This window comes from Pecten maximus, chromosome 1, assembly GCF_902652985.1.
Source record: "Pecten maximus chromosome 1, xPecMax1.1, whole genome shotgun sequence".
Lineage (NCBI taxonomy): Eukaryota > Metazoa > Mollusca > Bivalvia > Pectinida > Pectinidae > Pecten > Pecten maximus.
The window spans coordinates 11,625,809-11,644,040 of record NC_047015.1 but is presented as its reverse complement, the minus strand read 5'-3'; the positions used below and the strand labels follow the sequence as shown (position 1 = coordinate 11,644,040).

General features: G+C 37.1%; 2 protein-coding genes and 1 long non-coding RNA gene across 3 annotated transcripts; 2 read left to right on the top strand and 1 right to left on the bottom strand.

Annotated features, from left to right (window-relative positions):
• The first annotated feature begins 838 nt into the window (after positions 1 to 838).
• LOC117326007 lies at positions 839 to 1,457 on the top strand. The gene is made up of 2 exons (XR_004532408.1): positions 839 to 971; positions 1,322 to 1,457. It is a non-coding gene; the product is annotated as an uncharacterized LOC117326007 (long non-coding RNA).
• A 1,751-nt stretch (positions 1,458 to 3,208) lies between these two features.
• On the bottom strand, positions 3,209 to 11,177 carry LOC117324956 (leucine-rich repeat-containing protein 14-like). Its single transcript, XM_033880802.1, is given in 6 exon segments — positions 3,209 to 5,694; positions 6,389 to 6,564; positions 6,804 to 6,873; positions 6,875 to 6,981; positions 7,300 to 7,817; positions 11,004 to 11,177. Coding segments are annotated over 5 exon segments (1,590 nt in total). The 5' UTR covers positions 7,769 to 7,817; positions 11,004 to 11,177; the 3' UTR covers positions 3,209 to 4,926.
• Positions 11,178 to 11,244: 67 nt separating this feature from the next.
• LOC117324966 (28S ribosomal protein S7, mitochondrial-like) lies at positions 11,245 to 16,917 on the top strand. Its single transcript, XM_033880815.1, has 6 exons — positions 11,245 to 11,396; positions 13,470 to 13,637; positions 14,193 to 14,256; positions 14,724 to 14,891; positions 15,703 to 15,840; positions 16,781 to 16,917. The coding sequence occupies exons 1-6, from the start codon at positions 11,332 to 11,334 to the stop codon at positions 16,859 to 16,861; spliced, it is 684 nt and encodes a 227-aa protein (XP_033736706.1). The 5' UTR covers positions 11,245 to 11,331; the 3' UTR covers positions 16,862 to 16,917.
• Positions 16,918 to 18,232: the final 1,315 nt, after the last annotated feature.

The window sequence follows — 18,232 nt, the reverse complement described above, 5'->3', positions numbered from 1 at the left end:
ATTCAGAGGGGTTAAACAGGGAGATAGTTAAACCCCATCACCTTTTAATTTATACATCAATGACGTCCGTGAGCAGATTAGGAATGTTCCACTAAAACTAACAGACCAGCTGTATGATGTTTGTCGATCACTTGTTAATATTGCCAGGAACTCTAGTCAACTTTCATTCATATTGCTCAATATAGAACTTACCAGTTTATCCTTATAAAACAAAATCCATGGTCTTCCAACCATATAAACCTATAAATAGTAGACATATATTTTTTATATTGGCAACAGCGACGTAAGTTGCACTCGTGAATAATCTGCAGGGCAACGTTATAAAATGCCTCTGGTAATCCCTTTTCATATATTATAGATTTGCCAAGCAAAGGGCTTAACGCACTTTTCAATGAACGAATATTCCCAACAAATAGAGGCAGTTCCATTTGAAGTCGAGTCTAAATTATCCAATACCTTAAGTAATAGATACATAATGGGTACGAGTGATGTATCGGATATATCACACGAGTGCGTAGCACGAGTGTGATATATGCGATACGTCACGAGTACCCATTTTGTATCTGTTTTATCCAATGACAGCCGAGGTTTTGTCACCCACGTGCCTAGGGGTGGAGCTATAAAATTGATAAAAACCTGTCACTGTGATATGTTTCCCGCCAATTTCTGACACGTTTCATTCTGTCACAGTAGCCTATTCATTTCTAGTGAGACTGTCAACCATGGCAGATCAGGTACTGATCATTGATGTCGATGTGTTTACCGACCTCGACCAAGTATGAGTAGGAACTGGAAGATAGTGACACGGTAGCTACTGACATTGGATATTTGCAAGGAATTAACGCAACCAATTGTAAATAAACTGAATGGTAATGTGAAAAACATGTGAAAGACTGCAGGATTCGAGGGAAATTAAACAAACGGTAACTGCTCCGGAAAGAGGACCTGCGCTACTTCCCTTTACCAAGCAGGTAAGTCTAAAATCATATTGTTTGAACAAATTGTGAAATGAAATATTTTTCGTAAATTTCGACGTTCACGATGTCACGAATCTTTCAAAGTCCATGAAATTGTTTAAATACATCGATGAATCGGTTAATCGGTATTTTTATCCACTCGTCCTGTTATCATTTTCATCACTAGAATCTATTTTGTTTATGATAAGATTTTTGTGCAACGAAAATGTATGATTATATTTGGCGTAATCTGTATAACCATTTCTTTTTAAATGACTGGAATTTTATATGTAATCATGAATGCGTTTCTTTTTTACTGATCTGTTAAAATATACTGAACAGGGTTTTATATTCTGTTTCGTCAGGTTTTGAAGAACAACTCAATATGGACAGGACGGAACATCGCAGCACGGCTGTACGTTCATACAAGGTGAAGAAAGAAGACAACAAAGAACATTTCTAAACGGCACTCGTATTTCATTAAATTTTGTTTAAAATGTATTTCCTGTCTTTGTTCATTTGTCACGCCCACATTTGAAATTGGCCCCGCCTCAAGACTGAGGCATGGACCAATCAGAAATGCCATGTGATATTTCAGATATCACATAATTATGTGATATTTGAAATATCACATAGAATGCAATATATCGCCAACAAAAGATCAAAGAAAAACCGAGGCGTCATTGGATAAATAAACCAATACTAGCCTACAACTCCGGAGTTTGGTACATGGATTTGTATCAACAGCTTTTGGACCATGATAAGGACTGGTACACAACTTGAATACCTATCCTACATTGACAAATCCCACTTTGAACAAGTTGATCTAAAGTTTTGTAAAACACTCTATAGGTATTCGTAGAAGAATAGTCAACTTTGCATCCCGTGGCAGAACCAGGACAACTCCCGATCGATAGTTACATAGTAAATGTTCAAGCCTGCAATTACCTACTGAGGATTATAAATAAACGCATATGTACAAGAGGCACATGCTTTCAGATAGTGTGGTCTTGTGAGGTAAATAGAGAGGGAACCAACTATATGGTGGTCTTGTGAGGTAAATAGGGTGGGAGCCAACTATATGGTGGTCTTGTGAGGTAAAGAGGGTGGGAACCAACTATATGGTGATCTTGTGAGGTAAATAGAGAGGGAACCAACTATATGGTGGTCTTGTGAGGTAAAGAGGGTGGGAGCCAACTATATGGTGGTCATGTGAGGTAAAGAGGGAGGGAACCAACTATATGGTGATCTTGTGAGGTAAAGAGGGTGGGAACCAACTATATGGTGGTCATGTGAGGTAAAGAGGGAGGGAACTAACTATATGGTGGTCTTGTGAGGTAAAGAGGTCGGGAACCAACTATATGGTGGTCTTGTGAGGTAAAGAGGGTGGGAACCAACTATATGGTGATCTTGTGAGGTAAAGAGGGTGGGAGCCAACTATATGGTGGTCATGTGAGGTAAAGAGGGAGGGAACCAACTATATGGTGGTCTTGTGAGTAAAGAGGGTGGGAACCAATTATATGGTGGTCATGTGAAGTAAATAGGGTGGGAACCAACTATATGGTGGTCTTGTGAGGTAAAGAGGGCGGTAACCAACTATATGGTGGTCTTGTGAAGTAAAGAGGGTGGGAACCAACTGTATGGTGGTCATGTGAAGTAAAGAGGGTGGGAACCAACTATATGGTGGCCTGTGAGGTAAAGAGGGTGGGAACCAACTATATGGTGGTCTTGTAAGGTAAAGAGGCCGGGAACCAACTGTATGGTGGTCATGTGAGGTAAAGAGGGTGGGAACCAACTGTATGGTGGTCATGTGAAGTAAAGAGGCCGGGAACCAACTATATGGTGGTCTTGTGAGGTAAAGAGGGTGGGAACCAACTATATGGTGGTCTTGTGAGGTAAAGAGGCCGGGAACCAACTATATGGTGGTCATGTGAGGTAAAGAGGCCGGGAACCAACTGTATGGTGGTCAAGTGGGATAAAGAGGGAGGAACCAACTATATGGTGGTCTTGTGAGGTAGAGGGTAGGAACCAACTATATGGTGGTATTATGGGATAAAGAGGGTGGGAACCAACTATATGGTGGTATTATGGGATAAAGAGGGTGGGAACCAACTATATGGTGGTCTTGTGAGGTAAAGAGGGTGGGAACCAACTACATGGTGGTCTTGTGAGGTAAAGAGGGTGGGAACCAACTATATTGAGGTTTTTGAAGCTAAACAGGAAAAATCTGACATATCAACAACGACCTTGAATGTGTATGTATTCATATTTATTTCCATCAGTAGATATCATTAGAAGTTTGTGTACAACCTATCTCTCTATCTCTCTCTGCAAATGCGAAACACAATGGTTTACCTAAGTCAATGCACTGGCGTCTGCATCTTGTTAGTACACGTTTTTATGGAAAAATATCACTTATCAGCTCTTCCTCCAACTAAATCTACAAGGTGCAACACTTGACGATCAGACAATACATCAACTGTGGAACAGTCGTAGGCTATCTATCTAAGAGCTGTTTTAAAATGGCCAGTCTGATTGGTGGACAATTATGGTTAGGACTGTTACAGAGCTGTCCATCAATAAGATTGCCTGTTGCAAAACCTCTCTAAAATATATAAACTACTTCCGTTCCAGAACTGACGCATCTTCGGCTATCACGACTGCTTTTGTCCAATTTCTCATCTTTAAATCATTGTCATACGAATAAACAATAACAGAGTTGATATTTAAGGATTTTAAATCAAGGTACGTTACTGAAGTTTGTGTGCATTTAATATTTTAGTCATATTGAACTTAAAAGTGAATCAAATCTCACCCCCACTTCAAGTGTTTTACCTTGTTGATATAGTATATGTAGGAATTGGGGCTATTTTTTCTTTTCTTTTTCGCCAAAAAATACTAACCAGACGCCTGTGGTTAATATGGGTGTATGTGAATCAACAAGATTGTGTTTATAGAGCACTTGCTGGATCCATTTGTAGTGGCAACAATAACCATAACACTACATGTACATAATTGTATAAGTCTGCTACAGTTCAAGAGATTAAATTTTTTTCATTTCATAACTTTTGTTTCCAAATCACAAAGCAATACCGACCATTGTAATTATAACTTTCATTCTAACCAAAGGCAAGCTAGTTAAACTAGAAAAAACAAACAATTACAGTAGGAGCATAATGAATACCCTGCACATAATATGTTTCTGCATGAAACAACAGAATGTAGGTTATTGTGACCTGTATGTTGGTATGAAATACACTGCTGGTTCATGAGGTAACTAATACCAGATAAGATCTCCCAACATAAATCTTTGGTTTTGCTAAGCCTGTATTTCAGTTTTTAAGAACAAATGTCAAATTGAGAGTGTGGCGTTTCCTTTCCACACTATTTTTTGACCGTGAAGTCAGGTTTTTACTACTTCCAGCTCATGAGTATTAATATTGAACAATGATATTGTCCATAATCTGGGATAGTCAGAGATTTACAATACTAATGTACATCAGTAGAATGCTGCATACACCATAGCCACACATCCAAACTTTCAAAGATCTTATAATTAACTCCTGTGATGCCCCTTTCACACGCATATAAAAACATTTAAATATTGTCATGAAGTCACATTCAAACAACAGCTTAACTAAATATCCTTAGAGAGGATTAGATATATAGTGTTCTACTGTAGTACAGAACTATTATCATTGTAGATTCATCAATCAAAATGTCACTAACTAAGCTACCTAGCTATCGAGAGCCACCAAGCCAAGTATTGCTACGACGGCCTTTCCATACAGGAACGAAGTGCCATCATACAATTATTGGCCTTTGTGTTGTAACTTGTATGGATTTGTAGTGTAGGTTAAGTATGATATATGCAAAGAGATATATATCACAAGTGACATGATTTACGGCATATGAATGACTTATTCCATTGATCCCAGTTTGTTATCTGTTCGTTTATTGTCATTCTGATTCATTCCACATAATCTAATCTCTCTAGCTCCACAAATATTAGATGTGGGAGAGTGGCCTCCCCTCTTACATTCCTCATTACACGATACATTTGTCCTACACAAAAGTCCTTCCTCATCACCTGTTGATAGTCTGGTATATCAGCACTGTAGCAGTCCTTGGAGAAAGACAGTCGATATGCCTGAATACTGGGCAGTCCTACCACTGCTTCCATCACAAACTCATGAACAGACAAACTCAGTGAATTGTCTGACAGATTCATGTACATAAGAGTTTCCATAGAGGCTAGGTTACCGGCCACCATCTCCATCGTGTCGTCACGCAACTTACAGTCCTCCATCTCCAGTGTGTGCAGTGTGGACTTGCAGCCCTTTAACAGTTTACTGAGGTTAGCAGCAGCTGGCTGTAGATTGTTCTCACTAAGATCCAGCTCTTGTAGACCAGATATGTGATGGGAGACTGATAAATATGCAACATCAGTCAAGGCAAGACCACAAGCCACTAGTCGCAAGTACTGCAATGTACTGGTCATATTGGATAAAACCTGGCGAAGGCGGGTTTTCACACGATTGTTGCTGAGGTCTAGTCGGATAAGATGAGGCAGAAAAGACAGGAGATGTGCCAAACTGTCACATGAATCCTTATGTCTGATGTTGTTACAGGACAGGTCCAGGGCAGTAAGTCTATCAAACCTCTCTAACACAGGGGACAACTTACAGAAGTCCTCACAACTCAGTGCGTTATACTTCAGACGCAGACCTTGCAGGAACTACAAAGATACATAAGAAAAAGATAATGTATCAATTTATCAGAGAGTACATTATTTTTATTTCCAACAATGCCTGCTTGAATGCTGATGTGCAAATATGTAAAACTGTGTTTTTACTTTACTATCCATGAGAAAGGATTACAACAGGTTGATCGAAATATAGCAGTTTACAAAGATGTATGAGGGGAGTCTGTTTCCCCAATGATATCTTGAACATTATGTAGGTGGTACAACATTCTCCTTTACATATTGGGCTAAGCTCCTGAATGTAAAAAATGATATATCAATATCATCTATTAACTGATATACCTTTATTTACCTTTGTAGGTCCTGCTCAGTTCATGAAATGCTTAAAGCCTTTCTTTTGAAACAACCATTAGCATTATCAGGTGTCACTATACTGACATTGGTGTTTGTTGCTCTTGCTCACTACTGTATGGCATGATATATGTTTTATATAAACATTCACTTTTGTGATTAATATATCAAATTCAGTTGAAATACTAGACTACTTAAAAAACTGTTCCACAAATATTGGTGATATAAAATACATGTATATATAATATTACAGTTGTATCTATAGGTTAAACATATATGAAGGGATTCCCTTGATAAGATATAAATGGATCTACAGTGCTCTCAACAGTTTGACATGTCTTTTAGAGACCATCTATGCCTTGTATCTGTAGCATACCTTTGGATTGATTTGTTGTAGGAGTATTTGGAGCTTCTGTTCCCCAAGGCAAGTTGCATCTAATTTTTCCAGGACAATTTTCAGCTTACTGTCCTGGAAGCCAGAGACTTTTAGAGCTTTACATAGTTCTGCATGTGTCTGGTCGGAGGTGACAAAGGCATCCATTTTCACTGTAACTACAAAAACAATATAGCACAATGTTACAGAATGTTATTGGTGGTAAAATTCGCACGAAGCCAGCCTGTATATATCAGTTACAAATATAAAGCTGTAGAAACCACTCATTTATCCTACTTCAAAGTTCTGCAATATTCTCTTGTCTCTTTCTCTTAAACATCTTATGCAATCTAGCTTTATAACAGATAAGACGGATGTTGTCTTTAAAAATCTAAGATGTATTGGTCACGTCACCTACAGCTGGAATCTGGGATGGTAGTATCTGCAGTCATCAGCTGGGGGGAAGACTCATTCGACTGAGTCTGGTCAGGGGAGCAGGTTGACCACTCTGTTGTACATATTCACCATGACAGTCTGGCGGGCCTCGTTGTGTGCCAACATACAGTGAGTTGCCAGATAAAACAGGATTACTTCAGCTATAACATATCAGGGCCAATTGAAATAGGACATGTACACTGGCAATAAAAAGGGAAGGCTAAGCATGATGGTTATCACATTCTCCCTTATTCAACTGTGAATTGTATCACTTATTGTTACCGCATTGGGTTGCAAAACAAAATACATGAGGAAAATTTAAACTGAATGTCTGGTACATGCACGTTGCTTAAGCCGATTGTTACCTGAGACTGACTTTAAATTGATATAAATGTATCCAAATGTATCCATCTAGTATACTAAATAATTCAATACTCTAAATATTTCTACAATGAACTGAAATGTAAGTAACTTTTTACCTGTAGGGAATCCTGTCATGTCAAGATACTTAAGTTTTGTTGGTGTACGTTTCTTTAGACACTCTAGGAATGTGTGTGATAGACAGGTGGTGTAGCGCAGACTCTGACGGACAATGTCAGTCAAGTATGTTGAGTTGTACAAAGGCACCACAGATGTGAAAAGACTCGGAGCAAGCTTTTTAAGAGTGAGGCTGTTGAGAGGCCAATGAGAAATCAGGGTTTCCATCGAGCGGTCACGATTATCAAGAAGGGCTGCTTGCATGAGAGCCACACTAAGGTGGTAGGGAATATGCTGCACTGCTTCTCTGGTAAAGGAAGCATCACGTACAATGTATTCTGCACACAGATTCACCAGTGATTTTATGTGTGTCTTTCTAAACTGGCCATGGTTTGGGTCTGCATGTAAGTCAAGTGGGTACACTGCCCCCTGATAATGGTCATATTGTAGTGATGTCTGACTTGTCTGCATCCTGTCACCTATTCACATCTGTACAACACAGAGAGTCAAACATCCCGACCTACAAGGACAAACATACCAGTATATAATACAATGTCAAAAATTAAAAGTTAAATCATCACAGTGACCAGACTGGGACTTGAACTGAGAGCTCTGCAATCTAGCTGTATAGAAGGGCTCCCCAACCATTTAAGCTATACGTACCTGGCCATCGGCATTCAGTCCAGTCCAGCTCCGCTACAGATAATTTGGTTTTAAAATGTTGAAAATTAATATTCATCTCCCTGACTGGTTGGGGATATGGAAATTCATCACTATAGCAATTGCAATATATCGCTATAAGCTACATGTATACTGTACCAAACTGGCGAAAAATGGCATTTTTTGGGGATAGAAATGAATGCACAAAAATTGACACCTGAAACTTGCAGGAAATGCTTGTAAGCGAAATTCGAAAATATATATATATACTGAAAGCAGTTTGATCGGAACTGATTAAGTTAATTAAGTAAATAAATGCTCTATTGTTCTAAATCAAAATTGATTGTATCATGTTCAAATGTTACTTAAAACAAGGAGTACAAAATCCTACAACTTGAAACCTAACACATTTTTTGGCCCAGATAACATCCCACCAGTCATTTTGAAATCTGCTGCAGCACTTATTGCGGAACCACTAACCAAAACATTTTAACAAGAGGCCCATGGGCCTTAACGGTCATCTGACAAACACTTACAGCAGATCCAGCATCATTACCATAAATTATTTATACGCAGGCAGTTATGTTTCAGATCAAATCTGGTTTTTATTCTTTTTGGCTTAAAGGAGGAGCAGCATCTTAAAGCAAAATTTCAGCCAAGTTCCTTTTTTGGGGCCCTGCCCCTCTGGCCCCAGGGCTCACACCAGCCTCATTTATATAAAATATGACCACCTTCCCCCAATGATGTTTCACACCAAATTAAACTGTAATCCACCAAAGGGTAAAGGAGGAGTAGGATTTTATAGCAAAAATTCACCAAAATTCCTTTTTTGGGGCCCCGCCCCTCGGGCCCCAGGGGTCAGACCAGCCTCATTTATATAAAATATGATTGCCCTCCCCCAATGATGTTTTAAACTAAATTTGTAAGTAATCCACCCAAGGGTCAAGGAGTAGTAGCGGACAGCGCACGGCAGACGACACACGATGATGGACAGAACACAATGGCTAAAAATCCTTAAATGAGGGAATTATTCCAGAAGACTGGAAAATTGCAGATGTGATGACTATTCACAAAAAAGGTTCCAAAGAACTGCCAGAAAACTACAGACCAATAAGCCTATAGCTAACATCTGTGGTTTCAAAGGTCATGCAGAAAACCATAAAAGATGAAATTTTGGGCTACATGGAATGAAACAACCTGTCCACTATTTATCAACATGGGTTTCGAAAAGGCCACTCTTATGTCACACAACTAATTAGCGCATTTGAAATTGGACAGAAGAACTAGATGATAAACACAATATTGTGGTTGTATACCTTGACACTGTACCACACCAAAGATTACCTAAGGAAACTAGGGGGTAGCCCGAGTTTCCTCTAGCCCTGACACCATGTCTGGTGTGGGGCCAGAGAGCACTACTATATGAAAATGCGGAATTCTCCCACGGACGCAAGGTGATTTGAATAGCCCACCATCTGATGATGGGGGGCTAAAAATGTGATTTCCCTATATAAACTATACAAAAGTTTACCCCCTCCCCAGGGGCAAACGTGACACCCCAGGGTCATGAAATTCACAATTTTTGTAAAGCACCTTAAGACCCTTTTATCTATGAAGAGTTTTGATTCTACCTTATTTGGGTTTTGAGAAGAAGATTTTTGAAATTTCAGTCAATTTTACCCTTTTTGGCTCACCCCTCAGGCCCCTGGTGGTTTGGGACCATATAATTCACATTTTTAGTTGACCTTACAGCCATAGAAGCTTCCTGCCAAATTTCAATGAATTTGGTTCAGCGGTTTTGGAGAAGAAGTCGAAAATGTAAATTGTTTACAGACGCATGACAGACAACGTTGGACCGACAATGCACGGCGATGGACAAAGGCGATTAGAATAGATCACTTGAGACTTCGTCTCAGGTGACCTAAAAGTTCATTATCTAAAATATATAGAAATAACTGATTAAGGTAGTTATAGGCAGTATGGCATCGAGTTAAGTATGAAATTTTGACTAGCGTACACGACATGAAACACCCAGATGGGACTAAATGGGTGTTTTGGGGTTGCGCAAAGTTAGTAATTTTTTGCAATGATGGACGATTTGAATGTCTCTAATTTGTTGATATTCACACACGAGGGACTAATATAAGGAGGCATATTCTTATATGGATTATTATATATTCTAATTGATAAAATGTCAAACTCATGTGCCCTAGTCAAAATGTAAATGCTACAGTAGTCAATACTGTTACTTCAACTTAAGTACTGATATCAACTTCATGCAATATCCTTGTTCACGATTATTTGTTTATAAGAGCGCTGTAGGGGCCGCGGTGGCCGAGTGGTTAAGGTGTCCCGACACTTTATCACTAGCCCTCCACCTCTGGGTTGCGAGTTCGAAACCTACATGAGGCAGTTGCCAGGTACTGACTGTAGGCCGGTGGTTTTTCTCCGCGTTACCTGGGTTAATGTGTGTTCGGGGTGAACGGAGGAATTTCCCTTTACCTCAGTATGTAGAGCGGCGGACCAGTAAGCAGAGGGTCGCAGGTTCGATCCCCTGTGGAGGCACACTATATTCGCTTTCCTGTTATATATATCATGACAATCTTGTATCATCTGCACTTTTACATTGTTAGAATTAGTAGCATATGCAATGTGGCAGTAGAATACTGATGCCCTTATGCAGTGCACATGTCATCACAGATATGATATATGCGATCATCTGGAATCCGACAATGCAAAGTGAAGACAATGTAAGTCACATCAGGACAAACAATAAGAATTTCAGCCGATATACTTATAGATGTAATACATTGTTAATTTTACAAGGTGTTTACATGTTTTTTGTTTGTTTGTTTGTTTATTTTAGATTAACATCCCCCCCCCCCCCCCCCCCAAAAAAAATCTAAAAACATGAAAAGGTGGTACATGTTCTTAGACTGTTATTCTCATGTCCTGTGTTTTTCTTCTTGATTAACGGTGAGCGAGTCAGGTGATTATAATTTATAGCTGCGCTCTTCTAAGGCTTTGCCTTCATTCATATTATTACCTGTTTACAACAGTGTACGTGTATCCTTTCTTGAACTAGGTTGGTACCAAGTGAAAAGAGGAGAGACCGGAAAATTGGAAGTGGATGTCGATATGTGAAAAGGAGAACTGCAAGTGGATAAATCAGTTTTGTACATAAATGTTCGGTCTCCGTAATAATAAGAAACAGAATTCAGCAGTCAATTCCTCGTCTGCTTGCAAACTCACTGATGACGCTGATCTGTGTAACAATAAAGGTTCGCGGCATCTGACACATTGCCTTTTGACTCTTCTGTAAGGAAACAACGCAGGACTTACACAGGCTAGGCGTGTTGAAAGCTAACTTCACTATGACCCTGTGTAAGGGGAAATTTTTGTTTCAGTGCTTGGTATCATCTCATTCTCGTTTATCGACGTAAGTATGGAATTAACTGTTTTTTCATCTCTATTTCGTTATCCGCTGTCGCAGAATCAATGCAGTGTTTTTGTCTGCAGCTGCCAAGGCCTACAGGAGATATAGGCCCTATATATAACCACAGGTGCATTCGTTTTATAAAATAATAACATAGAGTACATCATTTATATGTACTCTGTTATTATTTTATGAAACGAGTCAGGCACCTGTGATATAACATGTGAAAGCATACTCCTATACGTATATGAGGTCTTATTCCACCTGATTACATTGGTGGATATTGCGACCTGTCAAAAGTTTCCTGTCGTGTAAACCTCTAATATTATTGGAGTAGTGAAAGCACTTACGTACACATACCCCCAAAATATGGCATTTAGAAGTGGAACAAGTAAGATGAATCCAGGGACTTACATGTATGTCTGTCCCTGATGAAACAAATCAATCATTCACTTTGTGAGATTTATTACAAGCTTAAAGCCACATGCTCACAAACAACCTAAAATTCTAGTTGCACACATGTATTAATGGCAATCCAAGATGCTCATTCACGCTCTTCTAACATTATAATGACCACTGGCCTGGACGCTTGACCGGGGAGTCCTTGAGACATCAGTGTATAAAAATAACTTGCCGCATTTATATTTATCGCAAGATTTGTCACGGAGCAGAGAATGACGCTATGACAACGTGCGCTGCATATAAACTACACACATGGCTGTTGTTTACATATCGAGCATATGTGAACTTTGCCAAATAATGCTTTCATTTAAACATATTAACAGAATATCCGCGTAATAACTGAACAAAATAAACATAGTTTACATTTAAATGCTTAATTTTAAAATGTAGCAAAATATATGCATACAACAAAACATCAATAAAATTTTAGATCAGTGCAGTTGACAATGTTCAAAAGCTAACCAGCAATCCAAAAGATGTCCGGCAAAATTTTCCCTTTTCTTTTCTCGCTAAGTTCCAACGAATCATTTAATTTCCTTTCCTAAGGAAATACTCGGGTTTTGCCGATTCCACTCATGTTTCCGTCTTTTTTTGACAGAATCTGTGTGCCTTTCCGCAGGTCCACGCTTTCAGGGTTCTGCCATTTTGTATGTACTGTAAAACCCGCCGTTGCATTGTGGGACAAATTTTCAGAGAAACTTGGTCCGGCAGCCACAGTTATTATTTTTGGGAATACCCCGTATACTTTCATTAATACATAGTTTCTTTCAGTTTCTGATTCATGATAATCTGTTAGGTATGTATCAAGTCCGAAAACTGTAAAAAGCTCAAAATGTAAACATTGATATATGTTTCTTTGTGAATATGTGGCTTTAAATTATTACAAATATTATATATCAGACCTGGAACTTGAATCTGGTACATTTAGACTTTAAAAAGTATACATATGCTGGGTATACAGCCCAGTCGGGGTCCATGTAGTTCTGCTACTCATATACTTTTATGAAGCAAACCCAATTTTAATCACATCAGGTTGACTTCCATACATCTAAATCTCCTGATATGATATCGAAAACTGTACACATATATAAGTAACTATATACAAGGCAATATGGATTCGTGACCAATTATTGAAGTATAGTATTATATATATGATCATGTCAGGATATCGGGCTGACTAACATTGCACCATTGAAATGTTCTTCTTAAGAACGCTGATGTGGCGGAGCGGTAAGCTGCGGGTATCTCTGGCTAGGCAATTGCATTGGGTGCTGTAGATCGTGAATTTGAGGCCCGGTCAGGGCACGAGTCATAAAATTGTCTTCCTTCTTCAATTGTGTTACTATATGTTATATATCAAATAATTAGCATAATGTATCGTATGCATTATGTGTTGGTGATCCGAAGATAAAGATTTGAAGTTCCTGTCTTAGTTGTACTCAATGAATATACATATATATCTAGTTATTTAAATCACATCATTGCCAACACTAACATCTCTTTTTATTAAAATGAATGGAGATTGTGCATGCAAAATAAATTTTCTAGTACATATTTTTGGATATCAAAATGATGTATTCACTATACAAAAAAAAAAAAATTCATTGTTTTCAGCTTTGTACAAGTACGTTCAAAATGGTATACAGCACAGTATTTAGAGCCCACCATGGACAAAAAAGAACTAAAGAAACCAGTCTCGGCCACTGATCCAAGGCTATTCCGACCAATAATGGCACCAAGGACTGAACAGTCCATGTCTTTCACATATGTACCTGAAGTTCAGTGAGTATATTTTGGGGACCTACATGTACATGCCTTCATCAATGAAATATATTAGATACAAGTTGATATTGGAATCATACTATAGGCATGATTGGGTATTTCTGTCCCCTAACAAATCTGATTGGCTAACCTTTGGCCACGGCCTACTTTTACTACTCTCACTTATTCTTTTTGTTGTCTGTAATTCAAAACATAAACATGGACACATTTTGTGGATTTACCGGGGTCAAATTTAGCATGACTAGGTGAGAGAGATGTCCTCATGGAAAGGATGATTAATATCTTTGAGTCATGCGAAATAAAATTTGATAATGGTAAAATAGACTACACACTAAAGAGATATTGTATTGATCACGGGAAAGGAAAACTTATGAATGGCAAATTTAAATGAACCAACAGGAAAATAGAGTAACCATTTTGAAGGTACTTTATTCAGATATGTGACAAAGTAATGTTCAGTTCATAAATAAACTGGAAAAAATGTGTTATCTATATAATTATATATATGTAATTGGATAATGAATTTCCTATTTTCTGCTTTATTTTTGTCCATAGGAAATTTATAAACATAGTGATGAGGAAAGGGAATAAGAAGTTGGCAAGGGATCTGATGGAAGAGGTAATTCGGAGGTTTATATTTGGTTAAATTATGTATACATGTAATTTTTGTAATTATTGTATCAGTGAAAATAATTTCACCATTTGATGTTTTTTGTACATCATATGAAAGAAGATAAATGTTTTAATTTTCATATTTCTGTCATTCTTAAGACATTATGGTCTATTGATCTTTAAGTTCTTTGAGTAAATCTGAAAAAGAGATACAACATGCTAATTTGACTGGCATATAGCTGGGTGCTATAATGTTTCATTGATTCATGATCTTGATTTTTTAAATTTCTTTGGGGTAACACATAAGTTAAAAGTTCACATAAGGTTATCTGAAGAATCAAAGTCTAGACTTCAGTGAGATTTGATTTTGTCATTATAATGCACTTCTTAATATTTGTGAGCAAAACCGGCTCTGTGGGCCTCTTGTTGTATATATCCGTGTATAATGTAACACTTTTCTTTATGTATTTGTAGACCTTTAAGAAAGTGAAGATATTACAGTTACAGAAATATCAAAATGCAAAAGAAAGCAGTCGAGATGAAATAGATTTAAATCCTGTCTCAGTGTTCCTTGAAGCTTTAGAGAACTGTCGGCCCAATGTTCATACCACTAGAGTTATACGTGGTGGGGTGTGGTATGAGGTGAGTATTTATCCTGTTAAAGGAAGTAGGAAAAGTTCAAATGGAACTCTTTTGTGTTCTATTTACAGACACAGGTGATTTCCCAGATCATATCAGGCAATGTTTTCTTTGACCTAATAATTGATTTACAATGTTGTCTTTTACTTGCTTTCTGTTCTGAACAAAAGTTATTTATCAACAAGAATGAAGTCTTTTACTTTATCTTCAAATAAAGATGGTAAGTTATTATTTGCATGTGTGTTTAGTTTCGGGTGTTCTTTGCACTGACATGTCATCTGTAGGAATAGACAAAATGTGGCGAAAACTTCCAGTTACTTAATTTGCTGAAGAAAATTGAACACATAAAGTAGCAAAACTTTTCACGTGAATTATTATTTTTGAACACCATTTTGACACTCAGTCAAAGATTTATTTCCATGAAAAAAGGTAGGGGCGCCCATATTAGGTCAAAAACGGTAGGTCCATTATTATCATGGAAACATAAAAGCATGGCACAGTTACCTTTATGTATGGACATTGCCTGTTCTCAATTCTTATAAATGATGGGTGTAAAATGGGACACACATATGTCGCATGGCCTTATCATCACCTGTCTTAAGCTTCTTAATTATTCCACAACAAATTGATATTCTTTATATCTTAAAGACAAAATCTGAAGTGAATCATTGTATTTTATTATTATTAGAGCCTATGATAAAAGTTGTTTGACTCATAATATCAGACTGACCATTGTCAGGAATCAGTAATTAAATCAGACTGACCATTGTCAGGAATCAGTAATTAAATCACACTCTAGCCAATTTGTTTTCAGGTTCCTATTGCTTGTAATCCTGACACACAAATGTATAAAGCGATGACCTTCCTGATTAAGAGTGCTGGGGAGAAGGATAGAACAACTCGCTTCACTGATGTTCTTGCTAAAGAGCTGATAGACGCAAGTAACAATGAGGCAAGTTGAAGAACTTTTTAAAAGTCCTTGATTTTACATGCAGTGATATTTTTTGTGTTCTTGAACTGTTTCAGTACATTTTTGAGTAATAAAGCAAAACCTAATAGATTAGGTCAATGATAAATTGGTATACAGATGTACCACTAAAAATGTCTGTTTGCACTGATCAAAAGTAAGAAAGTACATACACTTTCTTGCCTTTGACAATAAACAAACATGTTAAAACTGTAGACATATATACATATTTTAGTGGTCACTGGTCAGTCCATTGTACTATAGAATGTGCTGTTACTTTATAACATACATATTTTAGTGGTCACTGGTCAGTCCATTGTACTATAGAATGTGCTGTTACTTTATAACATACATATTGTAGTGGTCACTGGTCAGTCCATTATACTATAGAATATGCTGTTACTTTATAACAGGAAATGTGTATGTGTACCTTCTTTCATGGTTTGGAACTTTCAGATTATTTTGTGGGTACAAACTTTTATGACTAGCGCTAGCCCATGCAGCAGTTATATATACAGCAATATTCATTGTATTTATATCCCTGGCTTCATAGCAACAATAAAAACAATGAAAGTTTAAATACAATGAAAGCTTTATGTTATACAGTCTGAATATATGAAAACATGTCTCTGTACAAATACATATTGCCAACAATGAAGGACAGTTACTATATAAAATCTTATCAAAAATATACGACAGTATTGTTAGTAAAATTGTGTATGTTCAGCACACCCTCCACTGTCAGTCTTGCATGTATTTATAATAGTGGAGAATTGTTCAATACAATGCTCAGCATTTATGTTTGACTCCAAAAGAACTTAATAAATATCAAACAGCACTTTAAACCAGTATTATATACATGCCCTGTTGACCTCTTGTTTCTATATCCTTTTGTCTTTTGTAAAGGTTTGTTATTGTGTTGCAGGGTAAGAGTGTAAAAAGGAAGCAGGAGCTACTGAAGCGTTGTGATGACAACAAAGCATTTTCCTCCTTCAGGTTTAGATGACAGAGTCTTTTGTGTGTGAACATTATATAGATAATAAAGAATGGGTTTGTACAGACTTTGATCTCTTGCCTCTTTAAATAATTCAAGTAAAAGATACAGAGGAAGTTATAGAGTTCCATTGATGTAATCAAAGGCGAAGTAAATGAGTAATTCTAGTACCCTTTGGAACTGTTTAGTACTGTTACAATACTGTTACAGTATACTGTTAAGTACTGTTTAGTACTATTTAGTACCGTTTTGCATCGTTAAATACCGTTTAGTACTAGAACTACTGGTATTTAATTCAAACTCAACCTGTGCTTCAGACAATTGGGAATTACCAATTATACCACGCATGGCAGAGGGTTTTTTTTTAACTAAAATTATATTTGATTATGAAGATCACTATTGAAAAATGAAAACGTTATGGATCTGTTTCCAACAGGAACGGCCAATGTTACATGACTGCAATCTGCTCCATAACAAGAAACATCAGAAACCTGTAAACATACATAGCCAAGGAGCCAACATTGAGGAAATAGTTGTGATATAGAGATTACACAAGTGGTTGTTGTATATGGTATTTCTTTCACTCGAGCTAGTTATTTTTCAAAAGTTACAAAAACACGAGTGAAAGAAATACCATATACAACAACCACAAGTTTGTGTGACCTGTTTCTACCACGATAGATAAGTTATTCTGAGAATGAATCAACCTGTTTGGGGTCAACGTGTGTTCTTTTCACAATATCAGGGTGGTGTGTAAGGATATGACCGAATTTGAAATGCCACTAATAAACATGCAAAACCGACAAATTTGGAAATGTAGGGAAATATTAAATTTATTACAAATCATTTAAGCATTGATGTCATTTCTTCTGCAAACAAAATTTGTTTCATACCCTGATGAAACTAAAAAAAATTGACATCAACGCTTATAATTAATTTTTGAAAATGATTTTCTAATTTAAAACATGTTTTATGTACAATTTTACTGGTATTAAATGGGATTCTTTTTCTCAAATCAATACGCAACGTCAATTGGCGTATTGTGACGTCACATTTTTCGCGCCATTCTCGGAATTTCTTTCATAGAAGAATGAAAAGAATTTTTCGACCAATCACATTTGAGTATTTACCATGAACACAAAGAAAAATTAATTATAACAAAATATTAAGTAGGTTTAATCTTTCAAAGCAATACATTTTTAAAAATCTTTATATATATTCAAGAATATAGCAAAACAATTGCGAACTTCTTCTTATGCGTTATCATTTCTAGGACATCATGAAGCGGCCTTTAAGTGTTAGCCAATCAAATTGCATTGAACCACGTGATTAAAAAATAGTCTCTGTCAAAGGTTACCGTTTGTCAACCAATCAAAACGCATT

Excerpts from the sequence above, each read along its gene's own strand:
- LOC117324966 (XM_033880815.1), top strand. The coding sequence starts at position 11,332 with ATGACCCTGTGTAAGGGGAAATTTTTGTTTCAGTGCTTGGTATCATCT. Across the intron at positions 11,397-13,469 it reads TCTCATTCTCGTTTATCGAC|CTTTGTACAAGTACGTTCAA; the intron begins GTAAGTATGGAA and ends CATTGTTTTCAG. Across the intron at positions 13,638-14,192 it reads ACATATGTACCTGAAGTTCA|GAAATTTATAAACATAGTGA; the intron begins GTGAGTATATTT and ends TTTTGTCCATAG.